This window comes from Morone saxatilis, unplaced genomic scaffold (genome assembly GCF_004916995.1).
Source record: "Morone saxatilis isolate NCDOM2014 unplaced genomic scaffold, NCSU_SB_2.0 Contig24, whole genome shotgun sequence".
Lineage (NCBI taxonomy): Eukaryota > Metazoa > Chordata > Actinopteri > Moronidae > Morone > Morone saxatilis.
In genome coordinates, this window is record NW_023339807.1 from 13,630,249 (window position 1) to 13,647,535 (window position 17,287).

At 42.8% G+C, this 17,287-nt stretch overlaps 1 protein-coding gene across 1 annotated transcript in view; it reads right to left on the bottom strand.

The window, feature by feature from the left end:
- Positions 1–17,287, bottom strand: part of nkd2b (NKD inhibitor of WNT signaling pathway 2b) — a 24,360-nt gene that overhangs the window by 2,443 nt on the left and 4,630 nt on the right. The window contains exons 4-6 of the mRNA XM_035671661.1: positions 2,100–2,160; positions 1,529–1,656; positions 18–113 (exon numbers count right to left, since the gene is read on the bottom strand). Coding sequence (XP_035527554.1) covers positions 18–113; positions 1,529–1,656; positions 2,100–2,160 — 285 coding nt within the window. The remainder of the gene's footprint in view (positions 1–17; positions 114–1,528; positions 1,657–2,099; positions 2,161–17,287) is intronic.

Here is a 17,287-nt window from a genome sequence, read left to right on the forward strand (position 1 = left end):
CACACACACACACACACCTCTTTTGTAACTTTCCCACTGTTGTCAAAGTCATAAAGAGTGAAGATCCACTCTTGACGGTTATCATCCTCCACAGAAACATCACACTCCAAGTCCTGTGGATACAAACATGTACTTAATCATATTTAATGCACATACACAATGTTATGAGTAAATTAGGTGTGAATTATGAGTAAAGCAATAGTACTTCTACAGTATGTCAAAGACAAAACACTGCAGCGTTCATGACAACAGGGGGCAGCAGAGTACATCAAATTAAATCGCCACAGCCGCTGTCTTCTGTATGATTCATAAACATTTTTAAAATGGAAATGAGTGTTGGTTTTCTTCAGTCTCCATGAGAAGTTACTGGATTCATAACACTATTCCCTCTGATCAAACCTCGAATGAATCAGCAAGTACTTTATCAGTAAGTACATTTAAAAACTGCTTTCCCATGCAAATCTTAAAAAAGTGAGTTTATACACCTTAAAACACCAACTGAAATTCTGGTTTTCAACATGTAAACAGATAACTTCTCATCTGCCTTTACCTTGTGTGGGGGAGCACAGAGAAAAAAGTCAGGGTGGTGGGCAGGCCTGCCACTATGACCTTGTCTTTCTACCTTCTTCCAGGAAAAATGAGCGCAACCACTATTCTCAGTTACAACTTTTTGGCAGTAAGGTTGATTCAGATGTATCTGGTAACATGGCCATAATTTGAAAAATAAACATCTGGAATATAGACCCTGCTGCAGGCAGGGTGGAGAGCTGACCCTCCGTGAAAGGCAGTGTGCGTTTACAGGGGAGGAGACCCCAGGGAGAGGAGCAGCCCTTTATGGTTCTATAATATCTCCCCAGCTCACATAACCAAGAGTGATCACCAAAGGGCAGATCTGAGCAGTTCTTTAAAACATGCAAGTCTAAACATTACAATCTATTTATTCTATTTATTGGTCCCTAAATTCAATCAGGATATGGTCTGGAGCAGTGTCAATATACAGACAGATGTTCTGTGAACGGGGTGAAGGCATACAGCGGCAGCCAGGATAGAGGTTACCCACCATGCATTTATTTTCTAACCTATGTTTAAATCAGTTTCACAGAAAAACAATTTCAGCACTCTGTTCTCGTGGCTCCTGGGAAATGGCTTATAAAAGAGACCCTTTTCTGACCCCTAAAAATCCTGTGAAGGAACACTAGTTCACTGTTGCATTTATTAATTCAATTCATTGTCTCTGGTTGCATATTGTTTGAATCTGCTCCAGTGTTGAAACACCATGTCCAGGTCCTCAGCCCACCACAGGGAAAACACTGATGGATAACCACTCAAACTTCCATTATTAATTATCAGCAATCCACCTGAGCTGAATGTTTTGTTTTATTTAACTGAACATACACCTCCCTGCAGAACAGGCCTTGGTCGCTACCTCTTTGTTGTACAATCATGCTATAAACATGAGAGTTGGAATTGGAAACTAAACCACATTGTAAACAGCATTGCAATGTTGCCAGGTCATGTAACTGCTTACATCCAGACTGATGCGTTTCTTCCCATTAGCTTTGGTGGCATCCCTAAGTATCTCCCGCTCTCCATCCTCTGAGTGAAGGTACTGCAGGTAGCTCTCACAGCCCTCAGCCTTCTCTGGAGGAAGAACCACTGGCAACACAAGAGGACACATTTAAGTTAGACAAGAAAACACTGACTTCTCATGCAGGCAACATTTTGAGTAGTTCACTAGCTGCACTTCCAAAGAAAATCTCAAAAATTAAACCAAAATATCTTGATATTAAGCTTTTATTGTACAAACAATTATTCCAAAAGAGATTACAGATAGTTTAACAGGTGTTAAAAACACTACGCAGAACAGTATTATTCCTGGTACATAAAGTTTAGGATAGCCAAAATGTATACCATGCAATAAATGCATACAGTGATTTCAAACAGATCAGCTTTCATGTTGCATTATTTATGGAATCATAACTGCACGTACTTGCTCATCTATCATGCATTAGATCTGTTTTCTGCAGCCTAAAATATTCAAGGATTGTTTTAGCACAATTAGCTTATCAGTGAGTGAGAAGACATCCTTCTCAACCTACCCTCTAGGGGACAGTGTTGATCTGTGAATTGTCCTTGCTTCAGCTCACCATTAGGAAACCCCTGGGACAAGGAAAGAAATGAACAGGGAGAGAAAGAGAAAGAGAAAGGAGGGGAGTCAGAGATGTAAGTGAATCTACAGTTCAGACCACAGACACAGAGAAAACAAACAGTTCCAGCTAAAGCATTTCCTACTCAGATGAGAGGGAGAGGGCTGGAGGCTCCACTGCGGCCAAACACTTTGAACATCTGCACGCTTATTGTGTTTCACTGTCTGGGACACAGTGAGCGCGGCTACAGCCAAGCTTTCAAGATTCCTCCAAGCCCTTCAAACGGACCCCTCGCATCCATCAAAAACCCCATAATGCACTTCATCATCTGAGCTCTCTCTCTCTTTCTCTTAGCCAACCTGTTTATTCTCATCCTGCTTGACACGGAACCCAGTGGGGAGAGTTTGATGGAAGAAGCCCAGAGTTTAGGAAAAGGTTTTGTTGTATTTCATCATTGAAAACTTGACTCTGAGAAGTTTGGTGTATGTAAAACTAACCTCACAATGAGGTCTCTGCAACATGTGTGTATTTATTTTGAATGGAGAATAATTGCCAGATGGAAATTTCCATGCAGATAGGATGGGGCTGATTAAACACAATTCCATAGCCATAAAACTAAACCAGAACAAAAGAGTGGAAGGGAAAAAGGCTCTGCTGTCATATGTGAATAATCTATATCCTGCATAAAACAGAACCACAATGTATTCATAACCATCCCACACGTGTTAAAGCAGAGGCACACTGAGGCAAAGGCAACAGGGTCTCTACACACACACACACACACACACACACAGAGAGAGTCTTTAATTACAACTGGATTGTGGAAACAATGAAAATTAAGTGCAGCACAGGCCCTAAACCACAAGTATTTAAACAACAAATGATTCATCTTATTTACGTCATTCTCAGTCCTCTAAGCTGCTCCACACACACTTTGAAATAAAATCTCACCAGATTGAATCAAGGAGGCCCACTGAAATGAGACAAATAAAAAACAGATAGATGCTAGAAAACAAAAGAACTCCATGTACCTTTAACAGAGCCGAGGCTCAAGCGGGAGTCTGAACATCTGCATGCGTTTAGGTGAATGAGCCCCCCTTTCCCTTCCCCTTCCCCTTCCCCTTTTTCTCAGAGTAATGACAGCGCCAGGGCCTGTGGTTCTATTTAACAATCTCAGAGGCCCGTGATTATTCCTCACTTCAGAGGATGATACCTCCAGCCTGTAATCTGGCCTTGACCTTCACTGCTGAAGGAGGGGGGACCGGTTGAGTGTCAGGGTCAAGGCTCGGACACCCCTGTAAATTGGCCACCGGAGACATTGAGAGAAAACAGCAGAGGATTGGGAGTCGAGTCTCTGAGGGGAGGGAAACGGGAGAGGGGCAGGAAGTAAACAAGAGGAATTAAGAAGACAGAGAGAATCAGAGGAAAGAGGGCACAAATAAGGGAAGGAGAGATAAGAGGAACAAAGATGGGAAAGGAGAGAAGCAGATAACAGTAAAAGGAGGATGTGGTTTGTTAAAGGGGGAGATCTAGCCTGTCTATTGCTTACTCCAGTGATTGTGAGCTCAGTAGGAGAGGTGGAGGTGGGTTTTTACAGACTCTGGAAGGCTTCTGGGAAAGGTGGAGACAACTGGTACCGCTCCCTGGGCCCCAAACAAGCAGCAGTCTTTAATCACCAAATACACACGCTAGAAACCAGTGTGCGTGCATCCCTACGCAAAAAGACACACACACACAAACACAGTTTCCATCGTTTGTGGTTTCTGCAGCCAAGTTGTTGTTTCCTTTCTGCACTGGATGCTTTTATCTTCCTGCTTTGTACCGCAGTCCCTTAATGAAGGGCAGTGTGTAAGGAAGAGGGAGTTCACACAGAGACACTGTTCTGCAGCTTAGAGGAACTTCAAAGACAACCATTGATTCTTTCTCATCCGCGTTCCCATGAGGTGTCAGAGCAAGGTATAAGCACCTCTAAATGAAAGACACGATTCAGCGTTAAATATAATGGAACAAATCAATCAACCAGCTGCCAAAAGTGAATCTTGTCTCTAATTAAAATTCAGATATCAGGGGACGTCTTGCTGAGTGCACAAGGAGAGGACCAGTGGGGATTGTGTTGAACACATGGCACCCCCACTACCACCACCATCACCACCACCTCCATGCTCATTACATCCATTGGAGGAGCTAATGAGAGAGCAGGCTGGGTCTGACCGCAGTCTGCAGTTTAATGTCTAAACACATGGCATCTCCATCCACATCGCCCACGGTGTCGGGCTCAAATCTGCCCACCACATGTGTAATTAACTGCTTTCTGGCATCTAGCAGCTCTCATTCTTTCACTATCAGATCACAAACTGCTCTGTAGGCAAATGTGTTAGCATTTTGGAGCAAAGTGTTCCTTGTTTTCTGTCAGCGGTGTACACCTGAAACCCATGATACACACACCTACACAACGTGTGATGTTAGGTATGGGGAAGACGGACGGAAAACCACATGTGTGGGACAAACCCTTCAACAAGAATGACAAGGAGATGATATGGTATTATATCTCAGTTGTCTTAAAAAACAGTGCATTAGAAATATGCACTGACAGTGTTCCATGTAAACAGGTTCTGTCTCCCAGACGCCTTGACATAAGAGACAGACGAGAGGTGTGTGATGTTTGTTCCTGTTTAATGCAGCAGTTCTGCCAAGCTTCCCTAAAGCCTCAACCTACTGCCAGACTTTTATGTGGGATAGGGTAACCAGGGGATGCTTTCATAGCTACCTACCAGGTGACATCAGACATCCCCCAGCAGTCTCTCTCTCTCTCTGCCTGCCTTCACCCATCCTCCCGTTCGAAAACACTGCACATCTTTGTTCTCACATCCCCCCTAAAGCTCAACCCCTAAATATAAGTACACACGCTTCTTTTAGTTCATTCTTCAAACCGTACGATGCACAACTGATTTTGAAAATCACATCTTCAAAACCAGGGGAGGCTAACACGAAGATTGCTTACACAGTTCTTCTGGCCTCGGGGTATGAAATATGGCAACTTGATCAGATGTCTGGATGGGTATCCAAGTACAAACATATGCTGGAAAAAGTACAAAAACAGGACACTGTCTGGATGAAGTTTGAAAGCTATTTGGTTTTCTGAAATACTTCAGACAGAAATTCTTTATATAAAGTTGTACATTAGGTGCTGCAACTGTACATTTAAAGTCCCCTTCAAGACAAAAGTATGTAAAGTACAACACTATGATAAATATTTTGAATAGAAAAGTTACTTTTCCCACATAAAATTTAAACAAAAACACTGGAAGCATGTCTACTCTTTCTCCCTCATTGAGAAATTGTGGATCTCTGAATGCCCTGCCCACCACCACTGCTTACGCTAGGTGAAAGAGAAGTGTGCATCAGGATGGCTAAGATTACAGGAAACACTGATTCAGACATAGCCTGCATGTTTGAGCCTCAGGCAGATGCAGGAGGAGTCTGTGCACCAAAATCGGCGACTAGAAGATGAATCAGAATTGTAAGTGTAGTTAGCATCTTTTATTTATGTTGGTTGTTAGCTTGTTAGGTGGTAACTGGCAGTGGCTGACACAGTGTTAGTGGTTGTGAAACATACCATCATATCTGTTATGATGTTACAGTGTGTTCACATTTTAATTATGTAGGAAGCTCCAGGGTCCGGTTTACACCCCAAAACCTGCACACTCTACCACATTTGCTGCGATAACTATGTAAACTCCTGCTTTCTGTACTGACTTCTTTCTGTACTGAAAGTCTGCTTTGTGCTGGAGGTTTTGTGTTGGGTCGGTAGACTGCAATTGGCTTTCAAATCTGTTACGTAGGGCCTACCAAGTCTAGCTTGACCCGGGTATGTTGGATTCTCAGATTTTAAAGAAGTGTACAGACATCTCCCCCTTCAGAAAAGGGATTATGAAAACATATCTCTAATGACAAACTTCATTACTGCACTGATACAAGTCAGTAAAGTCAACTTTTTAGGGGACGCAAAACATACATTTCGTTGTGTGTTTGTGTCTCTTTGTTTTTCAAAAGGGAGACGCCTGTGTTTTGCACTGTCTAGATCTCTAGATCTTAATTTGAAGCAGAGAGTGTCTTGGGAGATAAATACTGAGCAGCTAACAGTGTCACTTCTCCAGAATGTACCCTGTTTCTAGAAATACAAAGTCACCTGGAACTGACACTTAAGAGGGTGCCACAGGAAAGCCTTGGTGACCACCAGCCCACCAGCATTCCCGCTCCAATGGGCCATTAACTGGGGATGATTGTGGGGTTTCCCAGTGATGAAAATGAGGATTGAGTAGTATCAATATAAAGAAAGGAACACCAGTGCGTAAACAAACTGCATAGTCCTCACCGCAGAATGAAACTGGAGAAGGAGTGGGGCCATTGAGAAATAAAAGCCCTCCATTCCAAAAGAAACCAAACTGGCCTTGACTCAAAACCAGATGTGAGCGGTTACACTGAAGAGAGGCAGAGTAAAAGAGAGAGAGTTGAGGGGTGGAGAGATGGGGAAGGGGCTGAAAATATGGGGAGCTGAAGAGAGAAGGCCAGTTGCACAACTTCTGTCTCTTCTCTTGCAAGACAGTAAAAGAACAATATGTTGGTCTCTTGACAGCTAAACGGAAAGCTCTCTCTCCCTTTGGTTCATCAGGCCTCAGCTTTCAGTCAAAGTCAGGGTAATTATGGTGCTAAGAGTCAACAGAGCAGAGGCCTAATAATGTTCATCTTGATAACAATATAAACACAAGCTAAAAGTATGTTTTTATGATTCAGTTTCTCTCTGTGCACTGTTATCATGACTGAGCCAAGGACCCTCAATAAGGGTTTGGAGCATTTTCAAGTTCAGCCTCAAAAAACGTGCCTTTTCAATCCTTGTCATTACTGGACAGCTAAACATGCCTTTGTCTACTAATTAGGGTATTTTATCTATGTATCAGTGTGCCATGACATGTCTTTCTATGAATGGAAATGAGATCAGAGCAGAATGCCATCCTGTCATCTGGACTGGCCCCATGTGGCCAAGATGGCCCAGATATGGCCCTTTCAGGGTAGCAGGACTCGCTCTGAGGTCAAACAGGAGGCAAGACCTCTCCCTTGGCAGGAGATGAATCACAGGGGCGAAGCCTCTTCGGTCCTAGTATAACAACAGCTGTGGAGAGAGATGAGCATGCTTGTCTGTCTATGTAAGAGCAGCACGTAAACCACTGAAAGTCATCCGCTCCCCTTCAATCAGGAGCGATCTCCCCTCCAGTCCCCTCCTCACCCTATCACTGATCTTACTCTCACTTTGATTATGACCTGCTAGATGGCATAAACAAAGATTAGCATCACTGGCTGTCCACCCTGCATCTGTCACCGGTGCTGTAATCAGCTTGGCTTCATTAAAGTGGGCTTTGATAGGAGTCTGATGTAATGTACCGCCCTCCTCTCAGCTGTCACACAGACAGCTACTGTAGGGACTAGGAAACCATGTGCTTCATACCAGCGACTGGAGTCACACTCACAAATCTGGGTTAGGCAAATGTATTAAATTATAGAAGGTAGTAGATCATAACACTGTTAGTGTATTTTATTAGTTACTGGAAAGAAAAAAAACACAAAGCATCTGTCATGGTTCACTATATCCAAAACACAAAAAACTGAAGTAAAGCTTAAAAAGTGGTGCCACACACATTATGAGTGCACCACAGAGAGCATGTTGCTTTAATTCAGAGGTAACAGGGCTTGCTGGTGTAATGCAATAGTCTCTGCGTGGACTTTTATATGACCAGTGCCATGTGTTATATGCACTCAAACATTTAATGATCTACTCGAACAAAAGTTTTGTAAAATGGGTTCTTTTAGCTGCGGGATCGAAGCTGTCTTATTACTTCATTTTGTTCCGGGATTTTAACAGTTAAAAAAGACTTTAATGTTTTTTTGACTTTTCAGAAGGGGAACACTCACAGTGGTCAAGTCTACATGTGAGAAGCTGTAGCCAGCAAATGTTTTGTCAAATATGTTGACTAAATTACTTAAATGATTTAATCCTTTCATCTCTTAAACAAGCAATACACTGCAGCACGAGACATCAAACGAGAAAAATGTACACAGAAACTAGACAGAACATACACAGCCCAGATTTCAAACAGGCACGCACAACCTGACAAACAGGAGAGAGGCGAGTGCACAAGGCAATGGCATATCAAAGCCAGTGTGGGACAGGCGGTTAGACTCAAACAGGATGTTCCTCTGTTTCTGGCCTCCATGTGAAATTCTGTAAGCTCCCGCGCAGGCCCCTGGCTCTTAAGCCCGGCCAATGGGGAGCGCGCCCAGGCCGATAAAGCTGAGGGGATTTGTTCCACATTCCACAGGCCCTTTAAACAACATAGGGAATCTCAGAATGCCAGGTTGTGGGTGAGGTGGCTGCAACGCCAATCCCATTATGGTCCAAAGCGACTCCACCTCTCACACAGTCATGTATCCACAAGTGTCCAGCTGAGCAGTATTTGAACCTGATCGGCTGCAATGATCTCATGTGGCCAGGGGTTTAGCATAAATCAACTCTTCGAACTGACTGTCTGTCAACAAGTTACAGTCAACACTTCTCCACCTTGTCTGCTGGGTGAAAACTGTTTTAACACAATCACTCTCACCTGTAAGGGCGCTTTTTGTTGTACTGTAGTTAGTGTCAGGTTGCAGCTGTCTGTCTAGTATTGAGATGTCAGTTATAATTGCTCTCACCTGTGAGATAACCACCAACACTGTTTTCACTGCTCGTTTTGTTAAGCTGCAAGGGATTTGAGTCACAGCTTTGAAAAGCAGGCCTGGCAGTTCATAGGGGCGAGGCTCTGTGGTTGGAGGCTGAAGGAGCTACAGGCGTTACAGTGCTCCTGTGGGTGACTGAGAAATGTAAACAAACCATGTTGGGGAAGGACAGCTGCGCGCCAGTGTGGAAGAGCGGCAACACTGCCCGAGCTTTACATGGCAGAGTGGTTCCCAACTTTTTCTGTCTGATGCGACCCCACGGTCCCGTCAGATGAAGTACCTCTTCATCAACGCCACCTGTCATATTCCAAATGTGTTTTTAATATGTTGATTATAAAGTGGATTGTTACACTATTTTCTTTTCATGAAATTGAATTAAGTGTTTTGTTTCAAGTTTGCATCTTTTTTTTAAATATTCATTATCCATACATTGCAAGCAAAATATTTTTAGCAGGTTTTTCAATACTTTTAGCTAACAATTTCAAATTTATCTATATAGTTAACTATCAAAACTGTTATGCTATCTATTTCCTTTCCCTATCTATTTATCTGAGCTACCTCTTTCTACTTCAACTGCTGCCTTGCTAACTAGTTTTCACTCACTCACTCTCAAATGCAACATGTGATAACTGGCTCAGGCTGAACAGCTTAAACATCACATTTACTCATGATCAGAACCACACCTGGCTATTTCTTTTCCTCCTTAACACAAATATGTGGATATGTAAGTTATAATTTCTTTTTCTTATTTGAGTTAGTTGAGATAACTTTAGTTAGTTGAGACTTTCAAATACCCCCCTGGAAAATGTGTAACCCGTGGGGTATAAGTAGCCTACCCCTGGTTGGGAATAACTGAAGTACACACTTGAATGATGCTGTCTATCTAATCCATAACGACTTTTTGGCTGCTCACTTAAATCTGAGTCACGCCTGCTGTTAAGGGCTTGAGGGCTGGTGGATGAGCTGCCTGCTGGTTTCCTGAACATGTATTCCTGCAGGATGAGAACAGGTTCAGGGTCAAAACCACAGCTCTACAGTCCACTAGTTACTGCTCCCTCTGGGTAACTTACAGAGAGAAGTACAGATCCATATGACTGACCACGATAAGAGGAGCTTTTGCGGCCGTGACCAATCAGCCAGTAATGTAGCATGAACTCTTTACATGTCCATCTGGGAGGCATATTGGGCAAACAGAGACGAACAGCTGTTGCACTGTACTATTATTGCATTCAGCCCTCAGGGAGAATCAGGCTTGCTGGTCAGAGCCAAAACGCAGAGTTCAGTGCAGTAGGATGCAACAAATAACCAAGGTAGACAGGCAAGCACACAGGCAGAGCCCCTAATAAGTCTGCTATAGCTTAACTATTCTCAATGACACTTGCCAAACCTCAGCTCCTAGGAGACACCACTTGTTTGCATAATTGGTACCTTTCCTCCTTACTATGAAATATTTAAGGCTTGAGGCCATCCTGCCAACATTGTTTGGGTGAAAAATGTCTTGGCTTTGCAGACTGCTGCACAGTTTCTGACACTAAATATCTTAAATCTGACACACAGAAAAAAAGAGCTGCTGCATATTCAAAGTGTCTGCACCTCTTTTATCTCCTGTCTTTCTCTCTGTGTTGTTGTGTAACTCTCTCTGGCTGTCCAGTACTGCTGTCTCCTCCAGCCGGTAGGGATTGCCAGTCTCAAAGACCACGAGAATTCTTGACACTTCAAGAACAGGCTTAATTCCAAGCTGTGAAGTTCCTCACAGGCCTGGAACTGGACAGGGGGTCATCCCAGGGTCAACACCAAGTGTTTTCCTGAGGATTCCTAAAAATACACTCCTGCTGGGTGCAGGAAGCAGAGGAGACTCCACGATCCTCAGACGATGTGAAGGAAGCCTGGATATGTGAAATGGACAATTGCTAAAGGGTCACTGGCTGTAATGCTTTGGCGTATGAGATTCAACTTCCCATGAAAAAGGGGACAAAGTTGAAAACTGAACAAGGGGAGATTTAGAAAAAAGAATGCACATGGGCCAATTACTGATGCACCAACATCATGCAAACCTCATTCATATTTCTGTTGAATTATTCTCAAAGAAAATTACTGGTCAAAAAAATAAAAAGGATGTAAGGGTATGCGTATGATGAACTACTCTTGAAAACGTAGCTACAAGACAAGAATTTTAAAGCCTCATACTGCAAATCATGAATTACAATTTTTATTTGTGACACATCACAGAAACATGCCAAGCAGAGATTTTGAGGCTGCAGTTGGCGAGACTGCAACATCTGTGCTTCTTCCTTTTGGACTGAAGCTGCCATGTGTGCACTTTAGTGACCTGACAGACTAGCTGTGTGTGTCTGAAACACTGTTCCCCAGTGTGAAATTCTGCAACGTAATTCATCCATGGCGCAAGCAGAGATCAAAAGGCTATGGTGCAGAGGGCAGTTCAGTAGAGCGCACAGAGAGCTGCTGCTTTCACAGCCATAATTACTGGAAACCAGGGCTGTGAGGCTATATGAAGTGAATATGAGTACTTAAACATGAGCTGAGCTTGGCTTGGCTTGGTTGTGGGTGTATTCTTATCTTATCTCAGGTATAAAGCTACAAGTCTGATGGAGTCTTGTTCTCTATCGCACAGCAAGTCTGGAGGCAGTCCACTTAAAAGCACTAAGTGTAACACTCAGCGTTTGATAAATAGAGATGCTTGAAAGACGATTTATGCTTCAGAAAGCAGAAAGGGCTGAAGTGCAATAACACCTTAAACGCTATGAGATAATCAGGTGCCGCCAGGATCGAGTAGTTCTCAAAAGCTGAGCACATAATACTATGGGTCAAAGTTAAGATATTCTGATACACTGGCATTCTTGAAGTGATAGGATCTAGTCAGCCCCTATCAACATGAAGAAGTAGGCGCTGGTTATAGAGAAAGAGCTTGCAGAGCTACTATATTACGAAACAAATCTAGCACTTAAAATGTTCACTGTTACTGTTTGTACCACCAACTTTCAAAAGCACCATTTCTGAGGTGCTTTTTTTTCTTACGTCTTTAATACAGCTTCTAACATATTTTGGTGCACTGTAAGCAGAGTGTTTTTTTTTGTAAAGCTACATGCAATAGAAGTCAGCCAGCAGCAATATCATGAAATAAAATCCTGATTTAGAAGGGTGCGTTTTCTTTGTGAAGCACCTCCTATGAGCAGATGGTGTCTCTGAAAGGCTCTCAGTGAGGGGGGCAGGCATCTCAAGGAGAACTGCTGTTTATTTGAAATGAGCCTTTAGGTAAACATGTTACATGGCACACAGGGCCAGGTCAGCTTTTGAAGTGGACGGGCTCAGGAAAGAAATGGGTGGGGGAAGAAAAGAAGGCTGCCTTCAGAGGAAATGAGAACAGTGGCCTCTTTCACCACTGTTTCATCCTCTCCCTCCCTTTCTGTCACGTATAGAAAGAGCACAAAAGGTGTTTGGGTGTATAAATACACCAATGCAGAATGTGAGAACCGCTGAATTCTTACTTCATCTGAACACATACGTAGAATTATTCTCCAATCATTGTTTTCTCAAATAAAAAATGACCACCCATGACAAAAATAAACCACTTCCTTTTAATGGACACCCATTGAGGGTTTTGATGACGAGAACAGGTTTGTGTAACAAAATCAAGTTTGCAGCCATTCCCCATTGGAGAGGAATGTGATGTGCAGAAAGAGGGCCAGGCCTGTGCTGTCTGCAGAGCCTGGATCCAAGCTTTGAAGCTGCTAGTGTGTTTCAACAGTTAACCACTTTCAGATGGGGCTGTGGCGTTTTATGAGCTGAGTAATAGCGATACCTACACATGTGCAGGCTTGGGGTCCCAAAGAGGGGGAGGCTCAGCACAGAGCAGAGAGAAAGATGCCTAACTCCTCGGGGGTCTGGGTTTGGGTGTGTTTGATAAATCTTGTGCTATGGCATTCTGTATATGAAATTGGAAGACAGGAAGATGGATATTGTGTAAAGTCTGTCCGCCTGAACACAGTTCTGCTATAAATTCCACATTTTTGTCCAGGTTTTTGAACATCAATGAACTTAAGGTACTGACTCCTTGTATGGACAAAACACTTCATGAAATCATGAAAATACTCCTAAATCTCACAAGTGACACCTGGAGTGTTTAGTATGAGCATAACAACTTAGCAGAAAGCTTGATCTACATGTAAAGAATACCATAGCATCAAACACCACAGCATCACAACAATGGTTAACAATGCCAGCAGTTCTGTGTGCCCTCCACTAGGCCTTTTTTTTTAGCATACAGGAAGCCAGGGTTTGTGGTGTGTGGTGTTTCACTCTCCAGTCTCAAACCTAGCAGGGCGTCAGGTTCAGGAATGTGGAGCAAGGATGAAGTTTCGAAGCATTCAGGGGTAACTCCAAAGGCTTTTTTTTTAAAAGAAGAACACAGAAATGAAAGTAAGTCCTTTTGGCCCATCGGTAAACAAGGGGCCAAAAGGGGATGCACATGACATCACACTATAAGTGCTAATGAGAAGCTCAAAAACACAAAGCCAAATGTTACATACATTTTAGAGCTTATTTTTGTTCTGGCATCGCTGTCCTTATTCTGTTCTTTTCTTATGTCTTTTTCTCACGCAAACAACAAAAGTAGGGGTATTCACGCCAAAGATTTATGTTCTAAGTCATTCACAGCTATCAGTGTATTGTGCTGCACACTGCTATTTAGTTTCCCCTGTGTTTGCATTGTGGAATATATGTCAGGTCAGCATCTGACCTTTGTGGAGACAATCTCAAGTTTCCACTGGCTGAATTCATAGGATAATAAACTTTTGTCCAAAAGAGGAATCCCCTGTCCTCTTTAAACAAACAAGCAAAACCTCAGTTTCCCTTTCAATGTGCAAATATTTAAAGCAACCAAATATTGAACAAAATAAATCTGCAATGTCTCTTCTGATGATGTTTAGGTTATACATTGAGTCAGACACTTCCTGTGTCTTCCCTGAGCTCCTCACATGCACTATACTCACTGAAGATGTCATTTAAACAATGTAATCAATTAACAATGGCTGTAATGACAGCATATAATAACACCACCACCAACCATAACTGAAAAAATATGATATTCCCCTGGCTGCTCTAAGGCTTGCGAAATGAAGTCCACTTGGAAAAGAGCTAAAGCTTTCGAAGGGGGAACAGGGGTTTATGTGGAAACATACCTTACACACTAAAATGTAATAACCTTTGAGTCTCCCGGTGTTTTACTTGGCTGGGAGAAGCACAAGATCAAACACAGACTTGGATCCAGCAGCCTTTGCCAAAAATGTCAGCGCTAAGCACTGGGCTCCAGCTTCAGGTATTTTCTTTCCCCTGGCAGGGAGCGAGAGCAAAGACACAGACCAGTGTTAACCCTCGGCGGGGCTGCCCCAAGCAGCCACCAGCACACTAACCTATGCAGGGGGAAGTGAGGTCTCCCTGCTGTCATCAGTTACCATGCATGTCTAGGTCATGTAGTGTCACTGAAAACCTGTGATGGGCTCCATTCAGGAAGTTGAAATATTCACGTACAATTGCATGCTGATGACTTCCTGCAATCCAGTGCTGTAAAGCTACACTCATCTCTCTGAAGTACAGAAAGAGATATCTCATAAATATCATGAAAAGCAATGACAAGAAGTGACTTCAAAGCGGCGATGATGGGACTGAGATAACTCCAAAGGCGACACAGCTTCATTCCATATGTTTGCAGATAAGAGCTGCAGTAATGAAGGAAGTTGCGCGACTGTCATTTTTCTTGTCTAAATATATACTGATCTCTTTTGAGCTGAAGGAGAAATTTAAATTATTATTTATGCCATCAAATATTTGGATAAGATGCTGCTATGGTAACAGTTGTCACAATGTTGTCAACAAGCAATATTTACTCTTTATATATATATATATATTTATATATATATATTTTTATGATACCCATGGAAAAAATAGGCATTAAAGATCCAGTGTGTAACATTTAGGATGATCTACTGGCAGAAAAGGAATATAATATTCACAGGTATGTTTTTAGAGTGTATAATCACCTGAAAGTAAGAATTGTGTTTTTGTTACCTTAGAATGAGCTGTTTTTATCTACCTGCGGGAACGTGGTCCTCTTTTACGGAGGCTGCCATGTTCTACAGTAGCCCCCAGAATGGACAACAAACAGTGGCTTAGCCTATATGAATTTTGTGTTTTTTTTGGCAAGTTTCACCGCCAACCATAGTTCCTCCCTTATACGCTTGGAACAGGAGTTAAGGTGTGGGCTCTATAATCTGGGCAACTAACCTGATGCCACACTAAATCCTTTACATTGGTCCTTTAAGTTACACTTACATTATTGATTGATACTACTCCCATGTCTGTACCAGAAATATTAAGTATTGAATAACAGATCTGTGAATTAGAAGGCTTCTCAAACGCCAAAACACTGCACAGAGGTTTATACTGACATGATTTTACAACTCACACTGACACTAGTAATAAACCAGGAATGTAAGCTTGATTAAAAATAAAATTAAGTCTTGCCAAATGATCAAGCCAGGGTCAACCTTTTTACTGGATGACCCTGCATTTTTGTACCGGAGCCCCCTGTGTGGACAGCGCCGCTCCACAAGCAGAGTGGATCCATTCAAGTGAATCAGAGAGACAATAAACAATGTTTGTAATACTAGCAAAACCTGATATATTAATCGTGTCATATTGCAAACCATTTCCTCAATTTCAGACTACAACCCGTTTAGCTGTGTGATGATCGTGAGTAGCAGTAGCCGGTGGTGCACAGGCTGGTAGGATTGGAGGCTGGTACAACCATTCGCTTTCTAAAAGCACCTTTAGAGGTGCTTGTAGGCTGATTTTGTTCTCTTTGGACAGAGTCAGGCTAGTTGTTTCCCTCTTTTTCCAGTATTTATGCTAAGCTAAGCTGCTGGCTGAAGCTTTATATTTAGTGTACAAACATGAGAGTGGTATTGATCTTCTCGTCTAACTCTTGGCTAAAATATCAAACTAATCCTTTAAAAGACAATGTTTAAAATAGAATGTTGCATCACTAAAGCCTAATATACACTAGGATATTATGGGAGTTAAGGTGGGGCCCTGAGTAAAAATGTTGTTTTGTCCCAAAAATCAAAAGGGTGGACAGGTCAATAGGGGCACACAGCTAATTTTTTCCTCGATTTCCCCTAGTAGGTAAACCCAGCCCTGGTTTGTGCTGAAGGATTGTGAACCAATGTGTGATGGCTCTTTGATTTCTGCTGATGGCCAGAGAGAGAGGCCTTGCTCTGAGTGCAGGTCACAGGGGAATTAACGTGAGAGCATGAGCAAACTGCTTCAAAGTACTTCAGACAGCATAAATATCCTCAGAAAAATAAACATTTAATCTGCCAGCAGTGTTCTAATGTCTTTCTCCATTAGGCGCAGGCCACACAGACCACTCTTTGCCTCTCACTCACTCAGTCATTCACTCACAAACACACAGAGAGAGAGAGAGAGGGACTTGACCTCTGACTCACAGGCGAAGCCATGAGGTGGTACACACTGAAACACTCCAACATGAAAGAATGGATAAAACAAGCATCTCGCACTTGTCACAAGTGTCGAAGCCAACCAGGTGATGATGTTTACACTGACTGTTTGTTCCGGATAAATGACACCCAACATAGAAAAAAAAGGTCCCAAGAGGCAGGAGTGATTTGCTTTGTTGAACAGCTGTTACAAGTTAATATAGAAGGTAAGGTGAGATCAGTGGTCAGCGCAACAATGCAGTGGACAAGGAGGATGAGGCTCTTCATTACGCCCCTTCCCCCACTACCTTTAAAACCCCTCAAATATCTCCCCCGTGAAAAAAAAAACACCCTTAAACCCCCGACTCCACCTCCTCTTTTCCTCTTCCCCGCCACCCTCTCCCACCCCATTTCCACCACAGCCCCTCTCCCTGCTCCAGGATTTTGCTGTACAAACCAGGAACAGATGTCTGCCGGGGCCGTGCTGAAAGACCCCGCTGTTCTGGATGCCAGCCACATGCTTTTCATTCAGAGATGAAGGCTCACAGCTCGCCTTCTTGTGAAGCCAATTTAAAAAAAAAGAGGTGGAAAAAAACAAACTCTCCAAATGCGTTCAAGTCCCTTCAAAAGCAGTATATATATGAGCACACCTTTTTGTCTCCTCTCCACCATGTATTGCTCCCTGGTAGTGACGCATCAGGGACAGGCCTTTCTTGTCACTTGTGGACGTGAGAAGTGGACAGTTAAGAGATGTTGCTGACAAAAATATATTTGTTGAAAGAAGTCTTCCAGTACTGGAAGTACTTCAGGGGCTGCACAACTGTATCCATTACACGCAACTCAAAACTAAAAAGAAAT